The sequence below is a fragment of the Fusarium mangiferae genome (genome assembly GCF_900044065.1).
Source record: "Fusarium mangiferae strain MRC7560 genome assembly, contig: FMAN_scaffold001, whole genome shotgun sequence".
Classification (NCBI taxonomy): Eukaryota; Fungi; Ascomycota; class Sordariomycetes; order Hypocreales; family Nectriaceae; genus Fusarium; species Fusarium mangiferae.
The window spans coordinates 2,006,258-2,030,021 of NW_024573921.1; the positions used below are offsets into that span (position 1 = coordinate 2,006,258).

The window sequence follows — 23,764 nt, forward strand, 5'->3', positions numbered from 1 at the left end:
TTTTCTTGCAACATTGCGAAGATGCCACAGCTAACCAGTTTCATTAGGTTTAACGATTAGTGATCGCGAAGTTATTGTACTTCATCAATTATGTAGTATGAGAATGTATAACTTACCAAGCCATGCTATGTCTTTCTCCATGTAATGTAAATATGTGTGATTGTTGCAGATGTTTCCTACCTGGGAATGGTACAGCTATATCCGTAGATATCCATTCTTTTTACGCCTGTTGTGTTCTCGTTCACTCTATAGCATGTACTAAACTTAATTCTTGAGCTGCAGCCTTGCGTTCATTCCAACAATGCAGCGGATCAAATCCCAATCATCCTTGTGGCCTACCCAGTCGGTGACGACGACTCCTGTACCTGCGGAACCGATCTTGAGCTTGTTTGGCCCCTTGCCATCCTCGCCGTGGCACATGCAAAGGTACTCGATAACAGAAGGGTTGACCTTGGCAGCAATACGCTCTGGCCAGCAGGTTGCATTGAAGAAGTTGCTTGCTGTGAGGAAGTTGACGAACAAGGGGGGTAAAACAGCATCCTCTTTATGACCATCCATCCCAGCGAGAGCAAAGGTCTGCTCAGCAGCGCGTTCGAGTTGCCGACGGCAGTACTCGATCTTCTTCTCAATATTCTGGCTCTCAGTAATTTCGTAAAAGTCTTGGACACGGATAATACCTCCCGGCACCTTGCCGTCTTCACAATTATCGGGCCAGGCGCCTGCGTCAATACCCCAACCTCGACCATCCCAGCACGTCTTCTTCATCTCGCCATCCAAGTTGAAGCGGCGGACGATGACAATGCGACCACGGGCACCACCCAGAGTTGGAATCTTGGGCTCAGTCCACCATCGGCTTCGTCTTTTATCGACGTAGCTGTGCTTCAGATATTTTCCGAGTTGTTCGTCGTTGCCCCTTCCAGTACCTTCGCGCTTGATACTCATGATGACAGTCTCACTGCTGTTCTCGTCGAGGAACTTGTAAATATCCTCGAGCATGTGTTTGAAGTACTTTGTGCCAGTCAAGGAAATGGGAAACACGCTGTGGACAAGAGCAAGTTCATCATCGTCAGGACTGACGGACACTCGAACGTCGAGGAACCGAACACCATTTTTCAGTTGCTCCAAGACGTCAACCGCTTGACACCGAACAGAAGGAAGAGCAGTATAGCAGGTAGGAGAATTGTGCGTGCCAGGAATCGAGAGCAGAGTGAGTGGCCAGTCGTCGTGAAGCTCGTGCATCCAGCGGTGCAGCTGGGCAGAAGAGAAGATGGCGAGAAAGGCACCGTTGGGGGTATAAACGACAGTGAGGTCATGTTTGCCTCCGTCCAGGTTCTTCATGACAGAAGATTTGTTGGAGGGGCTGGGGATGTCGACCTGATACTTGTGATCTTCATATTTGAAGGTAAGACGAACCACCTCCTTATTCTTGTCGGCGGCTCGGATGCCAGAATCCTTGGTCTTGAAGGGCTCAACTTTGACAGAGGTATTTTCCTTGTGAATGGGCTCGCCCTTGGCCTGGGTTTGGCGAGAGCTGAAGTCGGAAGCCTTGATGAAGCCACTGATATGGCTTGTCATATTTGAGAGGACATTGCCGGTTCTCACAGTTTGGCCCTCGAACCTCTCGATTTCAATGAGCTCGATTGGGTTGATAGTAAGATTGCGAATGGTGAGGTGAGCCATGGCTGTGGTTGTCGCAAATAGGGTGGTCACTAATTGAATGGAATGATGGCGCTTATTGCGAAACCTCGTGGAAAGTGGCTGAAGCTAGGTACCCGAAGAAGAGGTTTGTGAAGGGTGAAATAAAAAAGACAGACAAGCTTAAAGCCAAGCAGGAAAGGCCGGAGGTAAGCTCCTCCCGCGTATAAAAACTAAGAGAATCGAGGCCAAGATCTTGTCTCTGAGGCTGAGTCTGAGTCTGAATGTGGTAGGGGGAGGTTAGGAAGCTGGGAGCTTCTGAAGCTCACCTCATGGAGCTATCCGATGCAGGCCTAGTTCGGAGTGCGCGGGGCCAGTTTTCATGTCAATTGGACCCTCGAATAAAGTAGCGGGGACATTAAAGCACCCAAAAGACGGTAAAAGCCTAACGAAGCAGGGGGAGCAAGAGAGTGTAAGCTACTGTATCATGGGAGCTGAAGTCATCTCAGCTTGCGTCGTCGTCCTTCGTCATCATTGCCAAGGGTGCCAAGTGAGGGAGACTCCCTGGACCAAGTCAGGCTTTTCATCTTGGGTGTTTCATCTGGCGCCGACACACTGAAAGTGAGCTTAACATAGCTACAGTAACAGACTGGGCTGGCATATAGGCTAAGTCTTCCAAGCCCTTCCCAAGCGAAGGGCAGAACTGTGAAGGCCCAACGCAAAACGGTTCAGTGTTGGCGTTCTGACTTGGCCGATGAACAATTCCATCGGGGAACTGACAACAGAGCACACAAAGTAAGACTGAAGCTGCACATTGAGATGGATGGGTGTCAATAGGGAATCTACCTCCACGGTTGCCAGACTAATTGCACCAGCTCGACTTGGCTGATCCCGATCCTCTGAACTGGGACGGGACAAACAATAGATAGCGTGTGTGCTAAAAGGGACCGAGGGACAGGATGACCGTGCACCATCTGCTCAAGCGACCCGAGCTACAGTACCATTCCATTGGAAAGGGGGGGGGGGGGGGGTTGCCTCTTGTTTCCTGGTTTTCCCTACCTGACGATTGAAACGTTGACGCCTTAGCGTTGGGGGGATGCGATCACGGCGGGAATGGCGTTGGAAGGATGCGATTATTGAGAATCGAGAGCGCTAGGAACGAAGCAAGTCTATCATTGATTATTCCCAAGTAATTGGTTTCCTTGTTGAGAGTAGCTTGAAGATTGCTCGAGTTCAATAGACGCGTGAAAGTCGAGGTGAAGAATGGCACGGCCATGTTGAAGGTGGCAGGTGAGTGACATGTAACACAGTGGAACACAATAAGGAATTCCAACAAAGAGGGCCCAATATTACAGCATGAAGTTTGAGAAAGAGACGGAAATGATAACCAAGAAAGCTCTTATCATATTTGTATATCACTTTATATCACCAGTTAGGAGTATCTTCTGCTGATTATTCGCATCCCAAGACTACCTTACTCTTTCTCAATACCAGGCGGCACTGTAGATAGATATTCGCCTGACATGAGGATCCCAGAGATCCCGTAGACAATGAGTCGACTTTTCTTTTTGGAAACACAGTTGTTAATTGATTGTCATTTAATCTGTGGCTGAGACAAAGCAATGGCTCTCATATTAAATCAGCAATTAATTCCGCTGTGCTACATGAATATCACCGACCTTCAGGTTCCGGCTGGTCAAGGAAGAAAGAAAGAATGAATAAACTCCTCAACCCCATGCCTTTCATCCCTAATCATAAAAAGGCCGTCAATATCCTTCTCAGTATTGCTGTTCTCTTTTCAGCATCCCGCGAGAAAAGTCTAGTTACCATGGACCTCAAGGAACACTCGAATCCACCTTCACCAGGTTCGTTGGAAATGCTTGCCCGTGATTACCCAACAACTTCCTAAAATCCAACCATTTCCAGAGATGTAGCATGGTATTATTCATTTAATGACTTGTTCGCCGTCTCTTAGTAGGGGCCAAGTCTTCCTCATCATCCGGGTCAAGTCGAAGCGAAGGTCCAGCACGTTTCTGGATGAGACCTCCAATGACATCTCGGCTTCCAATGACATTACCTGTTCCCTCAACATTCAGGCCCGCATCAACCTGGATACTCAAGGGCCGAGGGCAGCCAGACTCGTCAATCATTGGAATGCCGCAACGGCCAGAGCTTCCCTCGTGTAAAGCTTGCACGACAGCCTTGGCGATAGCGTTGGCCTGTTCCGCAGGAGTGGCTGTGAGGCACACGATGTTGTTGTTTCGTGAAACATTGACAGATGTGTCGATTTTGAGGCTGATGGGTGAGCTTCCCTCAGATGTCTCATCTTGGTCATCATCCACAGTATCAGAAAGCAGGGAATTGCAGGTGGTTTGTTGGGGCTGAGGGTGTGGGATACTTCCACCCATGTTGGGGAGAACATCCCGCCTCTCTTGAATAATTCTGGCCATCATGGCAGTGAAATCAGCGACGGGAACTCTTCGTGGTGTGTAGGCTGGAGGAGGACTGTTCTCCTTGGGGACATCGGCTTGGGGGTCCTGAGATTGAGAAGTATTGTTGGGGGCGTCCATGACTTTTTTTTTTTTTTTTTTTTTGTAAGGGAAGATGTATTTGTGTGCTCGGGCAACGATGCTCTCGGAAGAAAAGGAGAGCAGAGTCAGGTGATGTTATGGGATAAGATGTTTGTGTTGATGCAGGAGAGGAAGTCCAGTGCGACAGGCCAGTCATATATACAGGTTTCTCGATGATAAAATTGCCGTTAATAACGGGGAGAGACAAGATCTTGTCCTCGACACAATAGGTATAGGCCAGGGGGCGAGGCGGTGGCCGAGAGCTATGCGCCACGTGTGATAGTGCTGTCTCTGGCTTGCTGGGGTTGAGATGACGCGAGGATGAAGTGATTTCTGGATAGAGTTAAGAGGTTCAGAGAAAGATGTTCCGGAAAGGAAGCGGGAACGGTATCTAGATATAGCCGGGCTGAAGGGAGAACAAGAAAAGGGGGAACTGAGCAAGTTTCCTCTGAGTGCTGGACAATACCAACACTAATCATAATAAGATAGAACCTATTCAACACCTGATTGATTGTCTACGTGGAGCCACGTTGTGATATCTGCAGTGAGAGAGAAGTACAATAAATTCACAGCAAACAAGATCTGTAGGAGAATCCCATCTACCCGCACAGGAGAAGGGGGGTGTAGGGGAAAATGACATGCATCAACTTCAGGCTGAGACTTTGTAAGCCACCATTTCATCTGCAACTACAATAGGGCACAATAATAGGCACGGGAGGAAGAATGGATCCTATAGCGCTCAGGCATAACTGACATCTACCTGGTTCAGTCAAAAAGATACAAGCCACCAACATGAACACAGCACGATATGTCACAAGCACAAGAGGTTGGATAACATAATGTCGTGTGCCATGGCGTGGCCAAGCTAAGAAAAAAGAGACTTGCAGCCTCAGCCGAAACTAACGTCCGTCAGGCCGGGTTCAATGTCTGCATTGTACTGTGCACAGGATATGCTCTCGCGAAGGATTTCGGACTTATTCAAACGGGTATTGTTGATCTCTCTCATCAGACTCTATCTACGCCCCCTCCCTCCACATACGCAGAAGATGGCTGAAACCAACGCGATGACCACCTACCACCGAATACCATCACCATGGAATGGGATGGGTTCTAGCACCGGATAGGGCAAAGTAGTCACGTCAAAACCTATATCAGGGTACAACCTATGCGTGCATTCTCATGTCTTGCCTGTTCTCGCTGGCGGGTCTTATTCCCCATTGAAGCAGTTGGATGGTTACATGTTCATTTTATCCTCGTTGCTTCTGGGGTTATCACCTGCATGAGTCCAAACGGTAAAATGCAGGTATCAAACTTTGACCAACAAAATCGAAAGAACTTTTGAGACAAAATCCAGCCTTTGTCATATATGATACTGGGGAGTTTCAACGCAAGGTTTCGGAGATCAACAATACTAACCTGCCTGTAGCCACGGCATGAATAAGTCCAACAAGAGAAGCATTGAATAAAGTAACCATCAGGGCTGTAACCTTCCTACATTCTGAGTACCTACTTGCTCGTTAACAGATGATCGTTTAGGCATTGTATCACTTTTCTTCATGATCAGCACATTCTAAAGACAAAGTCATCAATACCAACCTCAGTGCAGTAAAGCGCTGACTCTGAGATTGAACATCAGTCAGTCACGACCGACATTGGAAAAGCGAACCTTTTAGCAGAACGTGGTTGGCCGATGCGGACGCGGAAGGCGTAAAGGTGGCTTTCGGGGCGCGGCTTGGCGGCTTGTTGCTTCCTATTGTCCCCAGACGCGCTTAGTATTGTTGTCGAATAGCCCCCGTAAACCCCCCCTGTCAGCCCGCAGTCCCGACCGAATGGGCTGAATCGAGGCACCGACCACGGGCGACACCTGCCGCCTATTCGCTTCTTATTGAGGCCCACTTCGGGTTTAGCGCCCGTGGCCCAGGTCCACATTTACGGACTCCTGCCGCCTTCCGCAACCTCCACAGTCTCATTCTCCCTCCAACTTTTGCACACTCAAACTCGGTTCTGTACACCTCAGCCAACACGAATGTACCCATGACAGCCGACAATAGAAAGTACCTAGATATGTCCTCCTTACGAGCTTCCTCTCTTGGGCTGACAAGCGCATGTTCCAAACGGTCACAACCATCCATCATCCCTGCCGTGATGCATCTCGGGGACTTACACCCTTCAGACAGTCTAGGACGAAACTGCACCACACCACACCACACCACACCACACTACACTACACCACACTACACTACACCACACTACACTACACCACCTCCTTACCGACAAACAATATCATATTGTCCACTCACACTCTCTATAATTCGCCGAAAGAAACCTTGCCCATTCAATTTCCCAACAAACAAACAAAGGTCCATGCGCTGGTCACCAACGTCTACCAGGTTCGCGGCGTCATATCTACCTCCTGCAGAACCATAACCAGTTTAACCGAAGCAGCCTTTTGACTGCCAAACCATCTCCTCGGTTCTGCTGTCTATTCAAGCTTGGGCCCCCGGTCCCAATTCTCACTTTCTATGCTGCCTTAACCTTCAGCGTCCAAGCCCAGAATACCAGCAGAGTGACTACGCTATAATGGCGTACCCGGGACGATCCTCTTCCCATCCGGCCTGCTGGTTCTTGACACACTGCAATTCAGAGTATACCAGCAGTTCTGGGCTTCAGTACATTTCACTCGATATTCATAGGTGGCTATTGATGCTGTGGGTATAAGCCTGCTGTGCATCAGCTACAATGTTTACCTCTAAAAACAACTAGAAGGACTAAGGAAAGGTCGTTTCACCTGTGACAATTCTTGATCCAAGGGTCCAGTTGGTTGAGTACTTCACTCCTGGTACTCATGGTCCGACGTCGGCTTCCGCATAGCCTTTCGTCAAGTGCCGACATCGTTGGCTGAACGGGCTGCCTCCACCGTGCAGTCATATTCGCACAATTTATGTCTCAAACAAACAAAGATCTGCAGATGATGAGATGTGAATCTACTCATTCTACAGTCACAGTTGTGACATACCGTCAGCTTCTGATAATACACCCTTTGCCAAAGAACAATGCCTACGGTCTGTTGGTAGTCCCTCCCACGTTTATTCATACCACACGGGATGATGAAGACTACACTCCCCTCCAATTCAAGAAATTTGAGCAAGTCTTTCAGCTCGGTAAATAAACGGAATGCCCTAAACTTGCTCAACGGCACATCTGGGTTTTCGGATCGAAGGACTGGGCCTGTAAGCCACCAAGCAAACAACTCGAGGCTTTTTGAATATGTCTCAAAGTCAAGTCATGTTCTTCAAACCGCTATATGCTCCTCCTTTTTGCTCTTGAGGCGGTTTGGTCCTATCACCTTTAGCCAAGTTGGAAAGCTTATGTCAAGCCGCGTCTTCCTCATCGTTGACCTGGGCATAAGCCATGATCATAAATGAGATGGGGCATGAGCCAGTGGGCTTCTGAATGCAGATTAAGGCTTCTCAATCAATTGGACAAGGTTGTTCTTTCGAATGCCTGTCCTGAAATACCCTTCATATCTTCATATGCAGAGGTAAACTTGCTGGTACTTGTTGACTGGGCATGGAACGTAGGTCCTCTGGAAGCCCTTTTTAATTAAAGGTATTTTATGCAGCCTATGTGGTCTAGTCGGTATCAATGAGTCCTGTGCACTACTTCAAGCACACACATCCATATCGGATCGTGCGGCCCCTGGGGCCTGGGTCATCAAATACTGCAAAAGCAGCTGGCTAGTGCCAAGCTCACTGCGCCATTCTGCAAATCACAGCATCCAGAGAGTGAACAATTGTTCTCGATTTTGCGAGAAATGCAGCCATAAAGTCACCAGGGTGCCACTTGCTGGTCTCGCTTTCAGATAGCGTCATCCACCAACATGCTGACACTGGCTCCGGTCTTCAATCATCGTTGAGGAGGCGAGTTGTCTTGTTTCTCGTCGATAATGCTTTCACGGGAGGTATCTTCCTTCCTGCTTCGTTTCTCAATACCCATTTGTCCGTGCTCTTCCTCGTCGAATCAAAATTACTCTGTAATGTTTTCATCACAAGACCAGTATTTGCTTGGACTCCCCTAGTGTCCCAATACAACGCTGGATTTAAATTGAGGAGTTCCAAGAATGATATGAGGTCTAATAAATCAGGGGTATCCGAAAGGCAGATAGGCTACTTCATCTTTTACCCCTATGTCAGAAGATTCGACAGTTCCCACACCGCGTGAAACACGATTACACAAAAGGTTGGAGAGTTGCCATTCAGCTTTAAGAATTCCTGGCAAAAGAAGCAGCTGTAGGCGCGAATGGCTCAAAACAAAGATTGCCACACGAAGGCGCTTTCAGATTCTGAGGACCTGGGGCACGCGTTTTCTCGTGGACAGTAGGGTCTTCCTCATTTCCATTTGTGGTGACCTTCTCTTGAAGGTAACCCCTGATGCACTCCATGTTCATTGGGCTAAAGTTCATGGTGCCAGCCAGTTGTCTCTTTTACTCTTCAGACTTCAAATCCAAACATCTATCCTTCAACATCGCTGATATGCTGCTGTTGGAATGAGTGCAACGCGGCTTCAAGCAATACACTTGACATGGTCCAGATGAGTCCAAGGGGCCCAGACTTGGCAACACTTTTTACGGCACGGGGCATCGGCTTCACCCAGTTCGACTTCCCATGCAACCGGATGGTGGAGGCTGGGGGCCTTGTGCACCTATGCTGCCATGGTGGGTTTTCACCTGTAGAATGTCGTTGGTTCTGGGAGGGCTCATCACATTGCGTGGCACATAACCTTCTATAGACTCCTTTCTGTTAAGAGTTCAATGACAGAGCACCTTAGCAAGTCACAGTTATGTTCGGTAATATGGCGGTTTTTAAGCGGTCTCCTCCCTGGGGCTTTCGGACCTCACATGGCGTAGTGAACTTTTCATCAGACACTGTTCTCGCTGGGATGTTAAGCTGCCTCACCGCACTTTACTCACGAACTGTTAACTCGACTTCACAGCCGCAAGCTTATAGATCGTCTGTGATAGTATCCTTTTCGAGGCAAGGGTGACATCACTTCAAGCAACTCCACAATATCAAAGAAAGAAGTGATTATATCTAGGAATATCTTACTGTTGCCAGGACCTTTCTGGACCTAGCGGTTACACCATTTCAATTACGGGAGATTTAGTCTTGGAGTATACCAAGCGATGTCAGGACGTTATATATGGTACCAGCTCATGCATAGCTCAATGGGTTGTCATGATGAGGGGGCCTTCGTGGCGTGACCTCCCGTGGGTATGAGAGTTTCGGGTTTCCGTTTGTGGCCAAGACCATCATGACAACTATTCGACGCCAACGCAGCGCAACCAACCTATTTGTGTATTCGACATCAGACTTCAGACTTCACAGCAAACACATTTTGAACAAGTATTCCCTTGACGTGATTTCTTTCTTGGTCTAGCTGCTGTCTCGGTTCGCAGCGACAGGGCATGTGTAACACTAGCCCTTCACTTCAGTTACTTCTCTCCAAGATTGACATTCTTGCCAATGATCCATCCAACTTCCACCGCGTCATGGTCTCGCCCGCCTACTGCATCAGCTCGGCTAGAGATCCAGGAAAGAAAAAGATGTTGAAGTTCTTTTGTTTCCTCGTCAAAACGCCGCTCTTACACGAACGCGTCGTCTTTTTGTCATTCCCTTGTCGTGGTATCGTTAAAATGCAAGTCTCTGTTGACTTTTTTTTGCTTCGCCTCACAAATGCAGGTTTGCCCTAATATGTCTTTGTTGAAAGACGCCCACTCCGTGCCTGGTATATATCGCAAAAGAATCCCCACTACCGTAGAACCGAAATGGCTTTTTGGATAGAAATTATAAACAAAATAAAAGCCGGAAACCGACCGTCCTCCCTTCCGGTGGGAGATACACAGGTTTCGTTGAGAACCGTACGCCGCCTATATTTGCTAAATCAAATGAACTGATTAAACATCTTCAAGATGCATGCAGAGAGCTGTTGAATACTCTTTTGGTGACTTGATACAATGTCAGTGGTCAACTTAGAACTTGAGTTCCTTGGGCTGCTCCCAGCTGAAGGACTGGTTGGTACCGAAGTGGCCGTTCTTGGCAGTCTGGAGGTAGATAGGGTGGTCCAGGTTGAGCTCACGGACAATGACACCAGGTCGGAGGTCGAAGTTGTCTCGGATGATCTGGACAAGCTCCTCAGAGGTCTTCTCGGAAGTGCCGTAGGAGTCGACGTAGATGGAGAGAGGCTCAGCGACACCGATGGCGTAGGAGAGCTGGACAAGAGCACGTCGGCAGAGCTTGGCGTTGACGAGGGACTTGGCAATCCATCGGCCGACGTAGGCAGCAGATCGATCGACCTTGGAGAAATCCTTACCGGAGAAAGCACCACCACCGTGGGCACCCCAGCCACCGTAGGTATCGACGATGATCTTTCGGCCGGTCAGACCAGCGTCACCCTGGGGACCACCAATGATGAAGAGGCCAGAGGGTTGGATCTGAAGGGAGAGTTAGCACTTTCGCTTCTTCCTTGCTTTGTTTTGACAAACTTACGTGGTAGATGGTCTCGTCGCTGAGGTACTTGGCGGGGATGACCTTCTTGATGATCTTCTCCTTGATCTCCTTGCGGAGCTCCTCAGTGGAGATATCGGGAGAGTGCTGAGCGGAAACAACAACGGTGTGGACGCGCTGAGGGACAACGGCACCGTTGTCGTGCTTGTACTCAATGGTGACCTGGGTCTTGGTGTCGGGTCGGAGCCAGGGCAGAGAACCGTCGCGGCGAGCAGCAGACATGGCAGCGTTCAGCTTGTGGGCGAAGAGGAGAGTGAGGGGGAAGAGCTCGGGTGTCTCGTCAGTGGCATAGCCGAACATGATACCCTGGTCACCAGCACCGAGCTGCTCGAGAGCCTTCTCGTAGTGAAGACCCTGAGCGATATCGGGAGACTGCTGCTCAATGGCGACGAGCAAGTTGCAGGTCTTGTAGTCAAAACCCTTGGCAGAGTCATCATAGCCGATGTCCTTGATGGCATCACGGACGACCTTCTGGTAGTCAAGCTTGGCCTGAGTGGTGATCTCACCAAAGACCATGATCATACCGGTCTTGGTGGCAGTCTCGCAAGCAACCTTGGAGAGGGGGTCCTCCCTGAGGCAAGCATCGAGGATAGCGTCGGAAACCTGATCAGCGATCTTGTCGGGGTGACCCTCGCCGACGGACTCGGACTGGTTGATTGTCAGTGACTGGACTGCGGGATAATAAGACCTCGGTACAAGGTCACATTGATAGTTCCGATAAGGGATCGCTCAGGTGTGAGCTACGCGACGGGAAGGTCAGGGGGACCTACAGTGAAGAGGAAAGAACCCTCGTTGTAGTGCTTCCATGAGGAGAGCTCGGCGTGAACGCCGTTGGTGCCGTTGGTAGCAGACATTGTGGGGATTAGGTTAAGAAGGAGAAGAATGTGAGAGAAAGAGGTGACGGTTAAAGCTGGGCAGACCCGGACAAGTCTGTGTTTCTGGTGACGATGGGGTTGAGATCACTGAAAAGACTGAATGTTAGAGCGAGTCGACAATGGAGAGCAATTGGAACGAGGACATACCAAAGACAGAAGGCGCTGAAGAAGGGAGGAAGTAGGAAGAGGATGAAGAAGAAGGGAAAAGCAGAAAAAGATTCGAAGCGGGAGCGGGAGGTAGTAGTACCTTAAAGAAAAAGGCGGGAAGGAGGGGGATGTGCGAATACGTTGTTGCAGGCTTTATTATGAGCGAAGTGGGGGGTGTGAATTTTCCTTACAAAAAGGTCGGAGATATTTATGTAGGTCAGCGCCTTGGCCCGGGCAGTTTTTTCTTTCATCCTTTCTTCCAGATCTTGTAGACAACTGGCAGGATGAGCTTACTCGCGACTTGTGCAATGACTCGGTTTACGCCCATATGACTACAATCTCAATGTACCCATCAAATATTGCCCAATGCTACAGTACAATGGCTTCTCAATGAAAAGGTGGGGATCGACAAAAAAAGATAGTGCCAGCTCTTTTTTTTTTTTTCTGTTGAACGGCCCTCGGTCGCGATTGTCCAAATCTACAGGGTCCGAAGTCATAAGAGGGTACACGTATCAGTATGGGGAAATAGCGTGAAGCACAGGTACACTCCTTATCACAGTGGTAGGCTTTCGGTGGCCGCTACCCTTGGCGATGGAGGGGTAAATGGCACTGGGAAAGAGAGAAAAGGCACGTTCTTCGGAAGCCGAAATTTGCGGCAGTATTGCGCCATCGCACCTGCCGTCAGTTGCAGAAAGTGCCTGCCAGTGTTCGGAATACAAGAAAGCATGTGTCCTTCTCAGTGTTGATTGTGCAATGTCCATTTTCTCTTGTACGAGTAATTACTCAAATCTATTCCTAAGCTTCAATTACTCAAGGTACCTTAGGTAGTCTAAGTCTGAGTATAGGGTTTCTCATAGGTTGAGTTGTTGAGGTCTTGACTCTACATGTTAATCTCGCTTTTCTTGCACCCTCTCGCTAACCCGAGCTCATCAATGCAGTTGCAATCCGTCCTCACTCGTACTCGTCTCCCCGCTTCCCGTCAATCCCCTCATCTAAGTTAGGATATCCGGTTGTAGGAATAATGGGCCAGAGTTGCCGAACCTATCAGCCGCAATCCTTCCAAGAATAATCCTGGACCAATTCCCTGACGGATTTTCATACACGTGCACCAGCATCCGGAGAAGATAGTCGAGTGGATGTCGATGAAAATGTGTCTGTCTCTACTAACGTAAAAAAGTTATCATGATGGCCCCGAGTCTAGGCATGATAACCTAGTACATGTATAGTAATGGCGGGGCAGATAGCTTCACACGAGAGGCCAGAAACGAAAAAGAGGCTGAGAAACCGACTTTTTTTTTTATGGCGCTGGAGCAGGAGGGGCAAAAACGGCGAGGAAAAGAAGGTGTGAAAAAATCCGAACTTTTACCCCACCATTCAGGTTCCCTTCCAGAACATATCAAAATTCACTGCCTCTCACAAGCTCGTCACCGTCACCACATCGAGAAGTGTAATCCTCGTCGAATTCCAAACAGCGAGATATAACCGACGTTGAACCTTGGCCATACGGTGCAGAGCTACCCCTTTCTGTCATACTCTTCTGCCGCTTCGGCCCCCTCTATATCAAGCAAGCGGGGCTGCTTAGAATCTGTAGCTACCTGGTAGCCTCGACCCTGGAGCTATCAAATCTGATCTTGGCCCTTGTTCTTAAAACAAAACAAACAACATACAACATCTTAGTATCTTCAACATGAGCAAGTTCGGTGCCATGATCATGGGCCCTGCGGGTGCGGGCAAGGTACGTGGAACTCCCCCCTGCTTTTGCCTCTGTTCTACAATACCGCCTCTTGTTGCATCATCGTTCTCATCATGCTGTCCTGGATCGCGTGCTGTTTTTTGTTCCCAACATTCATCAATGCGCCCAACTAACTTTGCATTCTGTCGCGTCTAGTCTACTTTCTGCGCCGCCCTCATCACTCATCTTAATCTTAATCGCCGTTCTGCCTTTTACATTAACCTTGACCCTGCCGCCGAATCATTTGAACATGAACCAGATCTCGACATCAAAGAACTTATTTCTCTCAAAGATGCTATGGAGGAAGTTGGCCTCGGACCCAACGGTGGCCTGATTTATTGCTTTGAGTTCCTTATGGAGAACCTCGACTGGTTGACTGAAGCTCTCGACAGTCTAACTGAAGAATATCTCATTATCTTCGACATGCCTGGCCAGATCGAATTATATACACATGTCCCTATTCTACCCGCTTTGGTCAAATTTCTGTCCCAGCCGGGCTCTCTTGATATCCGCATGGCCGCTGTCTATCTCCTCGAAGCAACATTCGTCGTCGATCGAGCAAAGTTTTTCTCTGGTACTCTTAGTGCTATGAGTGCCATGCTCATGCTCGAGGTGCCACACATCAACATTCTGTCCAAGATGGATCTCGTCAAGGGCCAAGTGAAGAAGAAGGATCTCAAGCGCTTCCTTACACCCGATGTAGGTCTGCTCGATGATGACCCCATCGAGCGTGCGCGTCGTGTCACAGGGGGTCCTGAAGCCGAAGATGACGAGTCAAAGGCACCTGACGAGAAGGAACAAGTGATGAAAGGTGCTAGTTTCCGACGACTGAACCGAGCGGTGGCTGGCCTGATCGAGAGCTTCAGCATGATCAACTATCTCAGGCTAGACGTGACCAACGAGGACAGCGTTGGTGCTATTCTGAGCTACATTGATGACTGCATACAGTTCCACGAAGCTCAGGATCCCAAAGAGCCCCACGATGAGGAATATGAGGATCATGATGATTAGTGTGGATATAATGGCAAATGGAGAACCTGGGAGAAGGGGAATCTGTGGTATCTTGATAGTAGTATTGCATAGCGCCGGCGTTACTGATTGCTTCTCATGGTCTGAGATAGAATTGAGCTTGGACGTGATGTGTCACAGTCTCGCTCTTTTTCCTACCCTGCCTCTTCCGCCTCTTTCGTGATAAATCATAAGAATGGTGCTGATGGATGAGTTATGTTGTGTGGTCATGATATACCCATGCTCTGTTTTTTTGTGGCGCTTTCCTTGATGTTCCGTCTTCTGGGGGTATTCAAAATGTGTCGGGTCCTGTGCCAAACAGCCATTGCTGTGTATTCGCTGTCCGCATACATTTTTTCTGTGTGGACGTTGTTTATCTCGATCTTCGTCCGGAAGCCGTGCCTCTGGTCCCAGCCACGCCCTGTTGCGCCTCGTAGCGATCATACTCCTGCAGCCAAACATCCTTGATGACGGCCAGGTATCCCACGATCTTGCCGCCCATGACAGCCATGTCCCTTGCACTCTCAAAGACACCGCGCTCCCAGATCCACGCTGCAAGAGCAAGTAGAAAAGCCCAAGTCGCGATGCGCATAGCCATGCGAGTCCACCACATGAGCAGACGACGAATCCAATTGAGAATTATTACAACAGTAGCAAGCACAACCAGCGATGCAATCACACCGACGAGGCCTTGGTTTTCTGCTAGCAAGATCATGACGCGATCAAATAGAGGCTCGAGAAGAGGCGCAGCCGTGTCAAGAAGACTCTGCGCCTGGTCGAGAACGTTGCGCGCGATGACTTGGACGGGCGAGCGTGGGTGCAGGATGTGCTTTTGGATAGAATCGGCGAGCTCTGGGGGGAGCAGCGCTGTGAGGAGGTGCGTTGCCAGGGTTGGAGGTTCCACGGAGGGCATTTCGGCGATAATTTGTGATGGAAATCTTGTCGGTGTAAGGTTTGGGTTTGAGTTTGTTGACGCTGGTGGGGGAAATGTTGTTTCGTGGCTTTTCTGTGCGAGCGTCCAGGGTAGATGTGAAGGGAAAGTTGCGGTCTAAGATACCCAGCTCAGGTAAGCATTAATTACTGCTTGGTCCTTTGTTTTCTGGAACGTGACTTGATATCTGAAATGGCCTGGTATTTACTCGAGTTCTGATAGGGATATTACTGCACTGTGGATTTTCATCAGACTACTCTCTACAAATTTGATTTTATCCTAGGCTGAGTAGGATGGTTGTGCTCTGGAATATCAGCACGAGCGTCAAAAGACGTTTGCAAGGTACTGGTACGACGACGAGGACCACGACATGATAGGATGGCTTAAGCAAATAGAAATGGGGATCTATGAACTATAACATAGCAATCAATAGCCTGTGACCTAGTTGTTCGATCACATTCTCCTTTTTGAACTTATCTGAGTCTATCACATGCAAAATGGTGCAATCTTAGCTACCTTAATTAAGTAAGGGTCTAACTAAAGGATCAAGATCATAGCACGGACCAACATGCGCAAACAGCACGTAAGTATGGCAGAGACCGTCTGAGTGCCATGAATTGATAGATGATATATGTCGTGATTGAAGCTATAAAAAAGTACTGTAAAGGTCATGAGTTTGAGAATGAATAAGGAAGCAAACCGCTAGACTTGAAGGGTATCGAAAATAACCTGGTCTCATCCAAGACAGGCCTCAACTCCGTCTGCTCAAAACCAGAGCATCATCATGTGTGATAATATCCCTATCCACCTCCATGTAAAGCGCCATGCAAGAAAAATACAACCGCTTCGGGATACGATACTTGGCCTGATAGAAGTATTCGGGCAAGTGTACTCACTCTTCAAGCCCCTCAAGAATACGTCGCGCAGCATCAATTCTCCTGCGGTACATGCGTGCCTCCGTACCAGCTCTTGATGACTCTGTCAGCCCTAGGACACACTTCCCAAGACTGGCCACAAGTCTCTCGACCAAGATCTGACTTTCCTTGTCAAGCCCCTGTACAGCGGAAGTATTGCCGTTCTTTTGTCCACCTTCAATACCGCCCAACCCGGCTGCTTCATTGAGGAGACTTTCAGATATCTGCCTGAGTTCCGAGTCGGGTGATCCCCCGGGGGTACCTGTCGGCGTCAAGATCCCGTTGGTTCCCTTAGACTTGTCTACGAGAGGAAAGCTTCGGTTTGTTCCTGTCGACCCAAAAGATGACATCGAAGGCCGATGGCGTGCGTAAGTAGCTGCGCTGCTACTAGGTCGACGAACCACGGTATTACGTCGGGGATGACTTTGGTGATAATCGACAGAGCCATTTCTCGAAGGGGCTCCTGATCGGGGGAATTTGAAGTTACCAAATGTTGCCCGTTTCGAGCTCAGGGGCGCATCCGAATCTGCGGGCATGATGACGATGGTCTCTGTGGCATCCTCAAATTCCGAGGTGCGACTCAAACGGCCTTCGGTGGCTGTGGCAAAACTGTTGAAGGACGACATAGTATCAACGCTCGGCCTCCTTTCATGATCAGAATCAGAATCGGGTGCAGAAGTGGGGTCAACGATAGGGCCGCGAGTTGTCTCAACGGAATCACCAGAGCTCACACTGCTCCAGCTCTCTCGTCGATGCTGGCTCATTGTTCCCATTGCCGAGTGGAGAAAAAAGTGCTCGTAATCGAAAGCATCCTCCCGATCCTCGTGAGACACGGGGGTTTGAAAGGCATCATGATATGATGACTCGCCACTCTCGCTCTCAAAATCCACAAACTCGTCGTCATCGTCATCTTCAGCATCGTCGTTGTACCCTCCATTCTGTAGTCCGTAACCATCTCCCTCCTGCTTAAAATCGTCCTCCTCTTGTTCCAGATCTCCTTCCCACGTTTCGCCATCATCATTCATATCGTCATTTCCTTGCACTTGCACTTGCGTTTGCACTTGAACATCACCTCCAAGATCCGGTTCCGATTCAAATTGAGGCGAAATGCTCTGCTCTTGAGCCACAACTACGTCCGGTGCGTCAGAGGTGCGAGGGCTATCTTCAACTCCAGCATCCAACGTTTTCACTGATTCTTCAGAGGGTTCCTTCGAGTCCTCCTTAGGTGACATTTGACCATTTGCTTTGTCCTTAGGCGATCCCTGGTTCCAGGGCGCTTGCCAGGCGGGAGTTTCCGGAGTAGTCTCTTGTGATGTACGAGACTCTGGAAGTCCTTGATCCCATCTCGCGTGAGTAAACGGACTGGGTGTCCTGAGGCTCTGCAGACTACGGCGTTTCAAGCTGTCAGCCCGTGCTTGCTCCTTGAGGCTGGAAATCTTTCCTCTCAGATCCTTCATCTGATGCTTCAAGTCACGAACCTGAGCTACAGATGCGGATCGAGGCATATCTGTATCCGTCATGGAACCGAACGTGGGGCTCAACTGATTATAGAGATGAGAGCTGCGTCGGCTGTCTCCATTTGCACCGCCTTCATCTTCACTCAAAGTTTCCAGCATGGGATCAAGAGTCGTGGGACTCCTGTGAGAGGTGGCGCCGTATCCAATCCCGAGAGCATCGGCACTTCTAGATGAAGTCAATGGCTGTCGATAACCTCCAGCAGCACCCAATGCGCTAGCAGAGCGTTGCGGGAAGCCTGGGCTGGCAAGACCATTTTGTGAACTAGTTTCGCTAAGATTTCTAGAGTGCCCTTGACTCGAACTCAGAGGGATGGTAGACTCTCTCAAGGATGTTGCAGGTCGAACGATTGGCGGAGAAGGGGTTGACCCATCGGACATCGGAGTGAATAAAGAGCTTCTTGCTCTTGACAGGTTGCCCTCCATCGTCTGCAGCCTTGTTAGCATTGCGCACTCATTGCTTAGCCGGACAATGTGAAGCCCACCGTTAATCTTTGCTTAGCATTTGCCAGAATCTGTTCTGCCCTATCACTAAGAGAACTGGTCGAATAGCGCTGCTCCGTAGCCTCCTGAGTACGAGCTATGCGTGGAATCTTGGGTTCTCGTACAGCTGTGCCCTCAACATATGAAGATGCCATGCTCTCCTCATCGTCGCCCTGAAAGTTGAGGTCGTCAACGCTGACGGAATCGTCAAAATCCCCGAAAGGCGCAGCGCGGCCTTGCGAAGTAATTGTACTGTTGGAATCGATCGAAGATTTCCTCTCCCGCTGCAGAATTTGCGATCGTGACTTGATGCGGGTTACCCCCATTGTTGGGGATGAGCCCAATACATGATCATCATTGCTGTAAACGGACAAATGCGCCGAACCGCGGCGTCCTCCTTTTCCTACCACACTTTCGACTTCTGTCACCTCGCCAATGTCTGATAGCATAGTTCCATTTCCATATATGATGGGCGTTGAGGGGGTAATTGGTCCAGCGATAAATTGGTTTTGCGAAGAAGGGAGGTGGAATCGCATGTCGTTGGTCTGAACATTATTCCACATCCTTATGGGTGACTGTGAACGCTCATCAAGGGAAACATCGCAATCGTAGTCAGGCAAGATCATGTCGGGGTTCGTGAGTGTCGGTGAACCAGGGACTGGCCCGTAGTTCAGTGAAGAACCTGAGCCAGACTTGCCATGGCGGACATCGCGACTATAGTTGGGGAAGGTCTGCGCTGCCATGATTTCTATACCGGGTTGGCTGATGCAAGAGGCGAGGCAGTCGAGTTACTCGTAATCGGTAAGTAGAATGCTCGGTCGGTAGTATTATGTCTCGTCTCGAAGCGCGCCTAAGAAGCTGCCGGGTGAATTTTAGGACACGGTACTTGGACAGGCCGCTACGTATCGGTCTCAGCTCGGTTGCGCACGCGAGTGGGCTTGTCGGAGGCTTTGTTGTGTTTCTTGGTTATGTGAGTGTGAGCCGTCCGCGATTCGGCAGAATTAGAGACAATGTCTCGAGGGGCTGAGAGTTTGCCAGTCGAAAAGAAGAGTAGCGTGGCGCAAAAAATTAGGTCGAGATGCCGATCAGACAAAGAAAAGACGTAGGCGAGCGAGTAAGGAGCGAGCGAGCGAGCGAATGAATGAATGAATGAATGAATGAGCGTGTCGTTGATTTAGTATGTAGAGCCGAGCAAAGCGAAGAACAAGGTTCTATTCGCAAAGGGCGCAGTCAGCCAGAAACCTAATTAGGCATGAGGAATGAGTGAGGAGAGCATCCAAATGGAAAGTTGGGATGTGGAAAAAAGCAATGCAATGGATGGACGGAAAGAGCGACTGATAGGTGGTGATGGATGTTGGGGTTCCATCCATTAATTGAACGAACCGCAATCGAGTGAGGTACGTACCCTTTTAATTGAACCTGCAGATGCCCGGGCCTCTTAACAGACTTCTGTGAACTCCACAGTTTAACAATGGATGGATGCTTATAATGCCCAAGGTACCTAAGCAATGGCAGAATCATAAAGATCGAGTACGATGATGCTTGTTCAGGAGGGCTTTATGAAGAGGCTGCCGACTTCAGGGTGATCAACAGAAACTCAATTGCGCAGTTTCAACAATGACGAACAAAACCTTGGAATGCACTCTTCAATCTTTGGCGTCGGCGCCCAGTTTTAGATGCAGTGAGCCGCTGCTAAATCAAGGGACTGACCCGAAAAAATGACCACTAAGCCGTTGAGCAAAACGGGAAATATGGGGGATCCCGCCTTGTTTTGCTGCTTGTTTGAGGCGTTTAGTTTTGCTCTAGTCCCATCCTGAGACTTTGATTGGTGGCTGCCAAAATGCAGTAAACCAAAGATTGAAACAATGGTTCGTGACGCCGCGCGTAGTGAAGAGACCAGCAATGAACACTAAAAGGACCAAAGGCTTCGCGTATTACAAAGATCTGCAGTGAAGGTCTAAACACCATATGTAGGCAAGACACAACTGCCTCTACACGCTGTCCTCCTGAAAAGAAAGGGATACGAGAATACCTGCAATAGTACATGACGATATGTGGCCTATCCTCCAATTAGGTTGTATACTCCGGTACTACGGATAAACTAAGTTGATCAACATGTTGCACCAAGCAATTTCCATTCCAGTTATGGACCGGGATTAAGGATCAAGAAACCTGGAAGACGCAAGGACTCATTGAAGATAGGGGCGCCAGCTCAACCCACCGCTTCAGCTGTGATATGCCTAATTCGGAAAGTTTCCAGAACATTTAGCGAACATCTTAATTAAACTTTACTACCCCAGGATGAATAGCCACCTGTTCCATTCATGACAGCAGGCCGACAAAACACCAAGTACTCTAGTCAGTAGGAAGAAAAGCAACAAGAATTAGTGTTTTAGAGCGATAACCCCCCGAGCGGAGTCAATGGGGAATCTGTGTAGATGCAGTAACGTCGTACACTCCATGTGTTACGAAAAGATGGACCAACCATTTCTCGATATCAATATCAAAGACGATGGCGCCGCCCAGAACTGCCCTTCTTCAATAATAGACGCTCCCGAGAGCATATGCAGATGAGTGACACTTACATTGCCCAGATAATAGCTCAGGGATACCAAAAATAGATCATATGATGAACTGTGAAACAATCAGCTGCCCGTCTTTTATTGTTTTACTGGTTCGTGAAACAATGCCACACACGCTCACGACATTCACGCAAGGGTTTATGTTGGACATGTCTTTCCAATCATGCCGTCATCCCAGCTTTTTGATATATCCCATCTATGACAACTCCTATAAAATGCATTTCCTTTTACAGGACGTATCAGCCCCGTCGTGTTTCGTTTTCCATAGTCTAGTTCAAAGCAATCATAACCTTCTTTCAAAACGTCTTTTCTTTTGCGTGTGAAAGCATTTAGTCGTCGGCGAAAGCCTCAGCTCGGGCGTCGACGCTCTTCTGCGACTCATCCTTGGAGGGTCGGTTGGCAATGAGGCGCTGACTGGTCAGTACCACAAACTTTGTCATATGGTGGAGGGCACTTACAACCAAGTTTCTCAAGAGGATAGCAATTGTAACCTTGCCGACGGACGGCACGTAGATGGAGGCCTTCTCCTTGATGGCGGGACCATCAAAGTTTCTGTACGAGGAGAAGTTGATGCAGACAGCACCATCGCGGATGAGCTCGGTGGGCACCTTGAAAGACTCGACGGGGACTCCTCCGATGACAACGTCACTGAGTGGAAGGCAGTCCTCGAGCTTCCAACCCTCCTTGTCCTCGACCTGGTGGCGGGCCTTCTTGATGCCCTCTCCTCGGGTGAAGATCTGGACACCAGTGACGTCGACGGAGTAGACGGTGGCGCCATCGTTGGCGAGGAGGGCAGCAAGAGGTCGGCCGTTGACCTCGGATCTGTTGATGACAGTGATGGTCTTTCCGAAAAGTCGGTTCCCAGATGCCAGGATGGGGTTGTAGATCTGCAAGTACTCAAGGATCTTGACAACAGCGAGAGGGGTGCAAGGAAGGATGGACTTCTTGCGGTTCTCAGGAGGGTCAATGAAGCGAATGTTGTGGTACATGTTGTGGATGTGCTTGTGTCGAAGACCCTCAACGTCCTTTCCAAGGTCAACCGACTCCTGGATGTACTTGTCGTGAGAAGGGTTGTTGGGGAAGATGGGGTAGTAGACAATCATGCCGTCGACATCGTCGTCTTCATTGGCCTTCATGATCTCCTCCTCGAGAAGCTCCTTGTCCACAGTTCGGAGGTCAAAGTTGAATCCGCTATGTTTTGCATTAGCGCCAGGTCGAGGGGCAAGCATCACCCGATAGACTGGGCGATATTCAAGCCACGCAGAGGAATATCTCACTTCTCTTCACAAGTCTTCTTGGACCACTCAGCGTACTTTACGGCAGCGGGATCACCGTTGGCGAGGAAAGCAGCCAGTGTGGGAGTGCAAGGGTTCTCGCCTTGGATCTTGGCCAGTGTGTCCTTGACCTCACCAAGGTAACCCTTGGCGATAGTCTCAGCAGTGATGACCTTGCAGGTCTTGGGGACAGTTGAGGTAGCCATTGCAAAAGTTCTCAGACTGCGGAAGCAGGTTGTTATCTGAGATCTCATAGTCAGTCACTTGTATTGCTTCTCAATCTTGTTTCTTCTCTCCTGTTCTCTTGTCATACGAAGTCTTTCCAAGGTGAACAAACACACCGAAAAGATCCCCACTAATCTGGCTATGAGCCGTACTACCAGCATCGTTTGGGGTGAGGGGGGGAAGAAGCATGATGCCGTCACAGGAGCCTTTGGCAAGTGATGGAGTGCCCGAGACATTCCAGAAAGGTCACATACCTTAAGGAAAATGGGTTTATTCAACTTTGACCAGAAGCTGGGAGTTTGAGGAGAAAGAAGAACAAATTAATCACAAGCAATTGTCCCCCCACCAAAGAAAACAAAACTCCGAGTGACTATGGAGGGGCATCTTGGAGGAAAAATGTTTGCGCAAAAAAATTCGGGCCCTTCTGTCATCCAGTCAGAGTCGAGCATTTATAGAGCCCCTCTTACTGCATAAGGCTTAGCGGAATAGTGTTCCAGAAGTGAGAATTACAGAGGAATGGTCTAGAGATTCAAGATTTTCGAGGATATCTTGGTACTCGGAGAATCAAAACTGATCAAAAGACTACTGAGCCTCAGTTGGACACAGAGTAAAGCGTGGTGTATTGACATCTATTGGAGCTATGCCGCGGAAACTAAGTAATCGTTCATATTCGAGATGAAGATTCTAGCTTCTGCTTCTGCCGATTTCGGCGCTTGTTAAACGCTCAAGTTCCACTTACAACCTCGACGTCGTTTTACAATAGTAACCAATTATCGCTGTGCCAATGTTGACAGCCTAAGATTTCACTTCTTCCAGAAAAAAGAAGAGCAAGAATTGCAGCAGAAACCCGATGAGATATGTGTTGGCTTTTGGACGTCCAAGCGGACGGTACAGAAGGTTCCAAGGCTCAGATCCCTGAACTCAATGTCGCTTTCCAGCGCTTTCAGTGGTCGCACAGAGACACCCAGTGGCGGTATGGCTTTCGATAGTCGCTGTTACTCGGGATTTGGGGAAATTCGAGGTCTTTTTGTACTGCGCTGAGCATTCCACAGAGAATTTTAGAGAAGCTGGTCAACGGGCGCAGAAGCAAGTGCTTATTTATGTGCTTTCTCAAGGTTCTTGCGATTTATTAATCACCACTTATTATATCCTGTTATCAGGGATGGGGCCATGGAACTGCCTATCTACAGTATGGAAATTCAGGGAGATTGAAAAGTCTTCTGAGCCATACAAAAGCCTTCAAAAGGTCATTTCTCGTGAACAGTCCCTGGTGTTGTACTGCCCAGTACCGACGATCCGGAGCCCCCCCCC

At 49.0% G+C, this 23,764-nt stretch overlaps 7 protein-coding genes across 7 annotated transcripts; 1 reads left to right on the forward strand and 6 right to left on the reverse strand.

Moving 5' to 3' along the window:
• Window positions 1–264: 264 nt before the first annotated feature.
• FMAN_16017 (uncharacterized protein) lies at window positions 265–1,680 on the reverse strand (the record flags this gene model as incomplete). Its single annotated transcript, XM_041831586.1, has 1 exon — window positions 265–1,680. One exon carries the CDS (start codon window positions 1,678–1,680, stop codon window positions 265–267), a length of 1,416 nt encoding a protein of 471 aa, XP_041676492.1.
• A 1,904-nt stretch (window positions 1,681–3,584) lies between these two features.
• FMAN_01156 (uncharacterized protein) lies at window positions 3,585–4,205 on the reverse strand (the record flags this gene model as incomplete). The annotated part of the gene is made up of 1 exon (XM_041831597.1): window positions 3,585–4,205. One exon carries the CDS (start codon window positions 4,203–4,205, stop codon window positions 3,585–3,587), a length of 621 nt encoding a protein of 206 aa, XP_041676493.1.
• Window positions 4,206–10,233: 6,028 nt separating this feature from the next.
• On the reverse strand, window positions 10,234–11,622 carry FMAN_01157 (putative methionine adenosyltransferase ETH-1; the record flags this gene model as incomplete). The annotated part of the gene is made up of 3 exons (XM_041831608.1): window positions 10,234–10,695; window positions 10,751–11,416; window positions 11,539–11,622. 3 exons carry the CDS (start codon window positions 11,620–11,622, stop codon window positions 10,234–10,236), a joined length of 1,212 nt encoding a protein of 403 aa, XP_041676494.1.
• Window positions 11,623–13,477: 1,855 nt separating this feature from the next.
• Window positions 13,478–14,533, forward strand: FMAN_01158 (uncharacterized protein; the record flags this gene model as incomplete). The annotated part of the gene is made up of 2 exons (XM_041831620.1): window positions 13,478–13,525; window positions 13,679–14,533. The coding sequence occupies 2 exons, from the start codon at window positions 13,478–13,480 to the stop codon at window positions 14,531–14,533; spliced, it is 903 nt and encodes a 300-aa protein (XP_041676495.1).
• Window positions 14,534–14,903: 370 nt separating this feature from the next.
• On the reverse strand, window positions 14,904–15,443 carry FMAN_01159 (uncharacterized protein; the record flags this gene model as incomplete). Its single annotated transcript, XM_041831631.1, has 1 exon — window positions 14,904–15,443. One exon carries the CDS (start codon window positions 15,441–15,443, stop codon window positions 14,904–14,906), a length of 540 nt encoding a protein of 179 aa, XP_041676496.1.
• Window positions 15,444–16,353: 910 nt separating this feature from the next.
• On the reverse strand, window positions 16,354–19,115 carry FMAN_01160 (uncharacterized protein; the record flags this gene model as incomplete). Its single annotated transcript, XM_041831642.1, has 2 exons — window positions 16,354–18,318; window positions 18,375–19,115. The coding sequence occupies 2 exons, from the start codon at window positions 19,113–19,115 to the stop codon at window positions 16,354–16,356; spliced, it is 2,706 nt and encodes a 901-aa protein (XP_041676497.1).
• Window positions 19,116–21,283: 2,168 nt separating this feature from the next.
• FMAN_01161 (putative methylenetetrahydrofolate dehydrogenase (NAD+)) lies at window positions 21,284–22,434 on the reverse strand (the record flags this gene model as incomplete). Its single annotated transcript, XM_041831653.1, has 3 exons — window positions 21,284–21,364; window positions 21,413–22,145; window positions 22,232–22,434. The coding sequence occupies 3 exons, from the start codon at window positions 22,432–22,434 to the stop codon at window positions 21,284–21,286; spliced, it is 1,017 nt and encodes a 338-aa protein (XP_041676498.1).
• Window positions 22,435–23,764: the final 1,330 nt, after the last annotated feature.